This window comes from Pteropus alecto, unplaced genomic scaffold (genome assembly GCF_000325575.1).
Source record: "Pteropus alecto unplaced genomic scaffold, ASM32557v1 scaffold106, whole genome shotgun sequence".
NCBI lineage: Eukaryota > Metazoa > Chordata > Mammalia > Chiroptera > Pteropodidae > Pteropus > Pteropus alecto.
The window spans coordinates 15,039,203-15,048,447 of NW_006442103.1; the positions used below are offsets into that span (position 1 = coordinate 15,039,203).

Sequence of the window (9,245 nt, forward strand, 5' to 3'; positions counted from 1 at the left end):
CCCGCCCCGCCCAACCCTGGCAATCCAAGCAAGAGCAAGAACAAGTTCTCGAGACAAAAGCCAGGATCTTTTTACAACTTTATGTCAGGAGTGACAGACATCCCATTACTTCTGAGGTAGTCTAGTGATTAGAAGAAACCACTGAGTCCAGCCCACATTCAGTTGGAGGGGGTTACGCAGAGGTGGGAACACCGGAAGGCAGGGAACTTTGGGGTCACCTTAGCATCAGCCGACCACACACTTAGACCAGTATCACTGCAGCCCCCACGACTGCCCCCAGCAGCCACCCTCCACAGCCCCCATCACAGGCCCTGGTGAATGGAGCAGCCCGTCCTTGACGTCACAGCCTCTTTTCCCCTTTCAAGGGCCCTTGACTAGAGCTGCCAGAATTAGCAAATGAAAAGACAGTATAAATATGTTCCAAATGTTGCATAGGACATGCACTAAAAATTAGTTGTTGTTTAACTCAGCTTCAACTGGGCGCCCTGTGCTTTATCTGACGATCAACCTCATGTTTATTGTAACTAGATCTCACCATTGTAACGATGTGTGTGTGTTAGGGAGGGAGCGGGGAGGGCCTTGGAAGAAGCCGGGGTTCGAAGACTGGAACCTCTGTGTCCCTTACACCGTGGTGGAGAACAGGGCCCAGTCTGGGAAGGCCACTAAGGAGATGACAGGAACACCCAGGGAGAGGCCGGGGAAGAGGACGCTATTCTGGAAGAGCCTAAAAAGGTCTGGACGTTTCACCCCAAAAGGCCAGGCAGGGAGGAGTGACCATAAGACTAATCATTTGGCTCAGAAGAGGTGAGTATGTACTTCAAACCCAAACGCTAGCGTAGGGAGCAGGTTTAGATGCGCAAGAAAGATTGTACCACGTAAATTTTGGGAAGTGTTAGAGGGTGTGCAGGAAGGACTCTGGTTGGCTTTAGAGACTGTGAGGACATAGTTTTGAATGACAAAGCCACAGCTGCCTCTGAGACAAGCTGGAATGTCCCCCACAGAGAGCACCCCCAGGCGCCCAGAGGGACATGCTGGACAAACCCATGAGCAGACTCTGAAAGTCATTCCTACGTTCTTTAGTGTGTCCAAGATAAGGATGTGGCCACCCGTGTGAGGACTCTGAGGGAAGACGAGCCCCGTGCCCCCCAACTGGTGCCAGTCCTGCCCTGGCCCACCCGGCTCAGACTGAGGGACACTCCAGGAGGCCCAGCCCTGCCTCCCCGCTAGCGAAACCTGAGGAAGCCCAGATCCCGTGTCGGCCCCGTTTCTCAGGAGTGTAGGATTCTAGTAGAAGCCCCTTCATGCGCAGAGCAAGAGGTTGCCCCAAGGACGGGTCAGGGAGGCTGGAGAGAGAGCAGGGAGGAGCACACCACTGCGGTCTGTCGGTTTGGTTTCTGAGCCTCCGGCTGGCTCCAGGGGCCCATCCTGGGCTCCCTGTCTGAGCATCCTCCCAGGAATGTTTGGCCAGAGGGTTTCTTTGTGATACTGGGCTGAGCTCGAGTTTGTTCTCCAGATGTTCCAATCCCCTGACCCTTGGCCCCAGCTGCTGCCTCTCTAGCTGCCTTTGACTCACAAAGGGCAGATGGCCCAGCAGCTCTCCCTGGAAACAGGCCCCAGAAACACCGGTGCTCAGAGCTCCACTAAGAGCGACCTCGCTTTTGCGTGGTGTTTTACAGTTTACAAAGCGCTTTCACATCTATTATCTGATTGACTTTTAACAGCCACTCTGTGACGTCAGTTTCATTATCTCCATTTTACAAAGAAAGGAACAGGCTCAGAGAGGTGGGGCAACCTGCCCAAAGTCACACAGCTCTTGCCTAGAAGAGCTGAGAACTCAAACACTTTTCTCTTAACACCGAGTCTTTGTCATCCTCATTGCATTACAGCAACTGACGGTCTGGGAGCTGAAGATCAAGTCCACCGCTGCTGCCAACTCACTGTGTGTCTGTCTGAGTTTCTCTCACAGGCCAAAGAAGTTGGGGAGCTGGGCTGGACAAGGGACCCTCAGTCTTTGGAAACTGTCTGGTCAACAGGGCAAGGGAAGAAAAAAAAAATCCATGGTAAAAGGGCAGCCAGAGGTGAAACTGAGTAAATAGTGCAGAAACTTTGAGACAAGGGGCTGCTCAAAGGAACCACGCGGGGACAGATGCCCTGTGGCCTCGGGCGACTCATCCTCCCTCTCTGGGCCTCGTCCGTGAAACTAGAGGGAACACAAGATGGTCTCTAAACTCCTTGTCAGATCTGAACTTCCGTGATGTCTCCCTTGGTGGGAGGCAGCGGACAGTGCCCTGGCACACAGAGAATCAGGCACGCCAGTCCAGGGGGACCGTTCCTCAGGGAGCCTTCTGAGGGGCTGGTCCTGGGCCCTGTGCTCTTTCAGGGATCGACACAATCCCCTGCCCTCCATGAGGTTGGCCTTTATGGAGCTGGGAAGTCCCATCAGGCTCTATTATCTGCTTCATGCGGGAGGCAGGAGTCCTCAGCCAGAGCGATGATGGCCCTTCTGCCCGGACCCCTGCCCTCTGTCCAACCACTGTTCCTCTTGCAGGGAAAGGTCTGGATATCATCCTCATCCTTAGCATTTGTGGAGGAGGCCTCATGTTCCTCATCTTTGTGGCGCTGCTCATTGTCTACATCAGCAAGAGGAAAAAACAGCACCGAAGGAGAAACGGTAAGCTCCCTCCTCTGTCCCACCACAGGGCCTGGCAAAATCCCCGTGGAAACAACTCGTGGGGATGACACTTTGAGTTTGGCAAGAAGATGATGGAGCCAGGTAGTTTCAGAATGTCAGGGTTGTAACTGGTGGTTACAGTTTGTTCCATTTTGTGGTTAGCTTGATTTCTGAAAAACAAATTCTCAGCGGTGACAATGTGGAAGCTTTAAGAAGCTGAATCCAAGTTGGCCCCATTGGAATCCACCCCCTGAGGCCGATGCGGTGTAAGGCTGTGTGGACATATTTTGGATAAGCCACACATTACTAAGCGGGTAGAAAGATTAGCTTCGAAACACCATTTCCTTGAACAAATATCTCGTCTTCCTGAGCAGTGGCCCACGGCATGGTCAGGACCAAGCTCCTAGGATCATGGGTAAGATTTCAGGGCATCAGGTGCTCACAGGCTTGTTCCAAAGCTGGGTGTTTATGCTCTCTTTCCCAGTTTGCGGTTCAGAGGGGTTGTGTTAGGACTGGGAGTGTTTCTTCCTCAAATCAGGCCTGTCCAACGATCCACTGAGAATTAAAAGATTATGCTCATAAGTGGGGAGTTGGCTCAAGGAGCATCCAGGCCACCCAAGGCAGTGTGTACAGGCACAGCAGTCCCTCCTTATCCACACGGGAGACATTCCAGGATCCCCAGTAGGTGTCTGAGACCACAGATAGTACCAAACCCTATATATACTACGCTTTTGCTACATATACATGCCTTCGATAAAGTTTAGTCTATAAATTGAGCACAGTAAGAGATTAACAACAGTAACTAATAATAAAATTGAACAATTATAACAATATACTCGAATAGGAGTTATGTGGATGGCTTTGGGGTCATTATTAAGTAGAATAAGGGTGACTTGACACAGCACCATGGTACTCAATGATCTGATAACCTAGACGGGTACTAAGCAACTAACGGGCAGGGAGCATCTACAGAGTAGATGCACTGGACAAAGGGGTGAGCAGGATGATGCGAGACTTCATCTCGCTGCTCAGAAATGGCGCGCCATGGAACACTTATGCATCTGGAATCTTCCACTTATTACTCTTGGACTTTGGTTGACCGCGGTTAACTGAAACTGTGGTAAGCGAAATCGCGGATCAGGGGGGACCACCGTGATGGCACACCAGCTGTCTCCATGGGTGCCCGGATGGGACAGCTAGGACCCCATGCTGCAGGTGTGTCCAAGAGGGGGTGTCCAGCCATCAGCAGGCCCCTCGGGTGCTGTGCAATCTCACATTCCCAGCAGGACTGAGCCTCTCACTCTGGGTCTCCCCTGAGAGGGTGCACCTCCATGGAAGGGCCTGGTCTGAACCTCCCTAGGAAGTGGCGGCCCTCGATTTCGGCTTCCTTCCTTCAGACTTCTTCCCTCAGTCCTCCTCCAGGCCACCGGCCCTTGGTCCTTGGTCCTGCCACAGAGCTGCGCCTGGCACATCCCCATGCTTCCACGGCCACCCTTCACACACCCTCAACCCCAGGAGAGCCTGCTCAGGCAGTTCTCCGTTCCCCTTCCCTGCTGCTAAGGCCCTTTCTCCATCACTTGGTGGTCAAAGGTCATGTATTTTCCAAAGTGGACCCGACAGGCGACCCAATGACAAGGCAATCTCTGCTTTCACCAGAATGAAATGGCCAACATGATGGTCACCTCATGGTGACGAAGCAGTTGCTTGTGCAGGCACTTATCTCTGTAATATGCTTTATACTCATCATCTTCCCCAACGTACCGAGGGATCCTATAAAATAGATGATACTCATACAGATAAGGAGATTTAAGCTCAGTGAGGTTAAACTATTTGCCCCAAATCCTGTGGCCAGCAGGCTGAGTCAGGACAAGGGCAAGGCAAGCAAGGAGCTCAGGGGGCAAAATTTAAAGAGACCCTCACCTTCAGGGTCGACCCAGCTCTGCACAAACCTGAGAGTGAGGGCTCAGGTGACATGCATTTCACCCTCGTCCTAACCCTGGGGCATGAAAGGAGGCGGGAGGACACTGAGCCTGGCAGAATTCCTCGGAGCAGGTTTGGGGCAAGGGCTGCTGCCGTTGCAGGCGCGGGCGTGCTAGGGCCCCGGCCCTGCTCTGACCGCAGGCTGCACAGAGCCACAGCCAGCCTCAGGTATCCAAGCCCGCCTGGAGGCTCAGCCGCACGGCCACACCCAACTCCTCCTCCGGGAACTCATGGGGCTCTTGGAGTACACCCCTCTGGGGGCCCTGGGCTCTTACTGGAGACTGACTGTGTGATGTGCAGCCCCGCTTACTGGATCTTAGGCTTCCTGAGGACAGTGTTTGTGCCCAAGCTGTCGCTGCCACTTCATAATGGCATCTAACACCTAGCAGAGGGGGAGTCAGTGCTCGAAGAGCAAATGGACAGGACGGCGGGTGAACAGACTAGTGAACAAATGGCCAGGCCAAGCCTGCCACGTAGAGGATGAAGACAGACCCCCACTGCCCCATGCTGTAAGTGGGGTCAAGTGTCAGAGTCGCTTGCCCAGCCTCCTAGGCATGACCTTGGGGCGCCAAGGTTGTCACTGAGGATGTGTTTTTCCTCTTCCGTGCCCTTTCCTTTACGTGCTTGGAGCACAGTGGCCTCTCACATGTCCTAACCATGTCACCCACTTTGAGTCCTCACACTGGATGCCACCCGAGACCTGGATTTCCAGCAGCGGGAGGAAGTTGTTTGGACTGGCGTCATCACTCCAAGTCGCAGAGTGACGCTCAGAGAGGGCCTGTGCTTGCCGAGCCCCACATCCCTGCGACAGTGGGAGAGGCCCTTCACTGACCCCAGACAGATGTCCTCTTGCCTGCCTTGGGAGAGCTGCAAGGGTGGCCTTGGCCACAGGGACTGGGTAACTACTCACAGCCCCGAGGAGGCCGGTGGGGCCTGCGGGGTCCTCCAGATCTGTAGCAGCTGAGCAGTTTCTCGCATCTTCAGAGTAATTTTAAAACAGTAAAGGAAAAACTGCATTACTGAATCGTGAGCCTGTCTTCATGGATGACAGTCACACAAAGCAGAAGATTTCAGAGGAGGAATTCTTTTCCCTCTAAGCCCAAGAGGATGGAGCATAGCTAAGAATTTCTGAAAAACTATTAAGTTTCTAAGGAGTACAAAGCCCCTGGTGTACCCTCCAACCCTCGCCGGGACGTGGGCTGCCTCAGAGCAGAACTGGGTGAAAGGCTGATCAGGGAAGACCGTTTCTAATGTCCCCTCCGCTCTAACCATGAGGCACTCTCGGGGGCTGTCTCTGGGGTGACAGAGGTAGGCTGTGGGGTTTGAGTGTCCTCTGCGCTTCTGGGAGACCCGGGTACAAAGCCCTCCACCTGTCTCCTTGCCTCTAGCTCCCCGAGTTCTCAGAAGCCCTGGGCTCTCCCTCTACCTTGCTGGTGGGCGTTTCTGTCCCCCATCAGACTAGAAATGCTTAGAGGGTAGCGGCGGCTTCTGCGTCCTCATCACATCCCCCAAAGCAGGTAGCATGACACCATGTGCATAGGAGGTGTACTCAACACCTTGTTGCGTTGACCATATCTTGCCAAGATGAACTTTTCAAAGGTTTTATTGTTGCAGATGAAGAACTGGAGGTCAGAGCACATAGAAAAATCTCTGAAGAGGGGGGCCGGAAGCTCCAACCAGTCCCAGGCTCAGCTCCTCAAAATCCAGCTGCGTCCCAACCTCCTCCACCACCTAGTCATCGTCCCCAGGTGCCTGGTCATCGTCCCCCACCTTCTGGCCACCGTGTCCAACAGCAGCACAAGAACCAGAAGCAGAGGAGGCCTCTTCCCTCCCCGGGTACACAAGTTCACCAGCAGAAAGGCCCTCCCCTCCCCAGGCCTCGAGTTCAACCGAAATTTCCCCGTGTGGCCACAGAAAACTCCTAACTGTCTCCTGGCACAGTTGTCCCCTGTCTCAGAAAGTCACCGTGGAATTCCTGCACTCTGGTGCGCATGCCCGCACTAACGTCAAGTGCATCCTACATGTAGAACATTATCGTGTCCCGAGCTCGTGGGCCACAGCCACCCCTGCGGCCACGTGGTCTCACACCTGGAGTCCCTGGCCTCCTCCTAGAGCTCCACCACACCAGGAAGGGGAAGACAATAAAAGTGCAATCGTTAGGATGATGGGTGACCGAGGTCTCTTCGTCTCCCTGTGCGACATCCGGCAGTCACTGTGCCCGTACTCGCCGTAAGCCGCCTGCCTGCTCGACATTCTTGGGTGTCTTACGTGCCTGGTGGACACTTGCCCACCATCCTGGGAGGAGACCTTAAATAAAAGCTTGACTTGACCCCAGTGTCTACTCATTATAGAAAGGAGCCCAGTATCACCTTAAATAAAAGCTTGACTTGACCCCAGTGTCTACTCATTATAGAAAGGAGCCCAGTATCACACGGCCGTAAGAAAGTCTAGTTGGTGTGGCAGCAGGATCAAATCTGGTCACTGTGATTCCCCTGGGCCACCTTAATTCCCACTACAACAACCAGAACGCACTCCACAGGTCTCAGCTGCAAAGCTGGCCTGACAACCTACTTGTTAGATTTGTGTAATGAATTGAAACCTCTGTGCACGAACTTCAACGAGAGGCACCAGAAGGCGTAACTGTTTGGGTCTGCCTTCCTTGATTGTTCAGACACGGTCACAAGGATCTGTAGAGCCATCCCAGAAAAGAGAGGGACTGTGAATACTGGAGGTGCCATGGGCTTGTCAGATGACATACAGAAGGGCTGGCTGAGAGGCGACTCGGCAGAATCAAATGCCATGTGTGTTAAATGACCGCTGTCACCGAGTCAGGCCCCATCCCCAGCTACATTCATGCCAGCTGTACGCTGGGGGAAGTGGGGAGGGAAAAAAAACAGTTTTCAGTTAAGGTTCCACAGCAATAGGTGGTGAGAAGTCGCCTGCTTTGAAATATTGGGGCCACAATTGTGGTCCCTTCCACCGCCTTCTCCTGGCTTCTTAGACCTGCTAAACTTTATCAGGCTCTGGCAGGAAGTTCTGAGGTCTAAACCACAATGTCTGTGTATATTCAAAACTTCCTGTGAGAGCTCACCGAGGGTTGAACTGCTTATGCCTCTGAATCTATTGCTTTAACACCGGTATTAAAGATAACGATGAATGAAACCCCATAGCCTCCTGAAATTCAAACACGAAATCCACCCAAGTAACACTCCTCACAGGAGCTACCTGGTAGGAGAGATGCAGGTCTGAGCACTGGCCCTTTCTCATTCCTCATTTCAGTCCTGAGCCATTCCACAGCCATCCAGCCAGAATGGCTCCCATCCTATTCCCTTCATGAAGCTGTCCCTGGCGTTTCCAGCCCCGTGCTCTGCCTTTCTTTTGAAATCCTGTGGTATTGCCTATGGTACAGAACATATATTGCCTGAAACTATTCAATCCTTCATCATTCATTCATTCAACAAACATTTATTGAACTTCTACTACATCCCAGGCTCTGTGTTATGTACTAGAGACACAGAGGTGTACAATTGCCTCTTTGCTTTCAAGGAGCTCACAATCTAGCTGGGGAACGGGAGGACTAATTACAGGACAAATATAATATAGCGTGGTAAGTGTTGGCCAGAGGCAAGTACAGAAGGCCAGAAGGAGGACTTGGAATCCAGACTGGGTAGTAGGACTGGAATCCAGACTGGGTAGTAGGAATCCAGACTGGGTAGTGACACCTGAAGGATGTGGCCTCTGAATAGAGTTGTAATAGATTAGTAGAACTGGTGAAGCAGGGGTGTGGAATTATCCATGGAGAGAGGGAACAGCACGAGCAAATGCAGGTCAGCTCCCTGCCAATGCAAATGTGCTGTTCCTTTTTCAACCACTGTTTCACTGAGTTAAAGATACCATTAATTTCAAGTGGCGCCATTATTTTACATGCCGTAAGAAAAAACACGCTCTCCACTGCATTATAACAAAGCGAAGATACGATCAGCTTTTTGGCAAACCCCATTTATGAGATGTTAAAATATGAAACAAAATGCGCATTTTAGGATTGATAAAATGCACAGTTGATAAGCTTCTTGAGGACAATGACCATTTCTCAGTATTGTACATATAGTGCTTTACTGAAATATCACTAGCCAATTGATCCAATGGTGAGGACGACCTTTATGTAAGAGAGGGAAGTGGACACACGTGGCGTTCGTATGCACAAGACACACTCTCTGCACTGCTGGTGTCTCCCTGCGATGGAAAACATGGGCCTTGCTCAGGATCTCTGCTGCTGTCACCCATCTGTCTAACATTATGTGACCTCTGACTGACCCTGTCCCAGAGCAGGAACTTTCTGAGAAGTGGTCAGACCAACTGCATAAGAATAACTGTGGAGATTGTAAAAAAACAGTGCTAATTAAAAGGTTAGGTTAGAGCCCAAGCCTCTTTTTTTTTTTTTTTTTTTTTTATCAATCTCTCTAGGTGATTTTGATGGGCGTTCAAGTTGGGGAGCCATAGGTCTATTGGTCCTCAAATTATTAATCATCAGTGACTGGTCAAACTTGAGGACTTCACAGATAATACAGAGTCGTAAGAAAAACAGTGATTGCCC

At 51.8% G+C, this 9,245-nt stretch overlaps 1 protein-coding gene across 1 annotated transcript in view; it reads left to right on the forward strand.

The window, feature by feature from the left end:
• The window catches only part of CD2 (CD2 molecule), a 12,986-nt gene extending 5,978 nt beyond the window's left edge, over positions 1-7,008 (forward strand). Inside the window, exons 4-5 of the mRNA XM_006919676.2 lie at positions 2,549-2,671; positions 6,266-7,008. Coding sequence (XP_006919738.1) covers positions 2,549-2,671; positions 6,266-6,576 — 434 coding nt within the window. The 3' untranslated portion in view covers positions 6,577-7,008. The remainder of the gene's footprint in view (positions 1-2,548; positions 2,672-6,265) is intronic.
• The last annotated feature ends 2,237 nt before the right edge of the window (positions 7,009-9,245 follow it).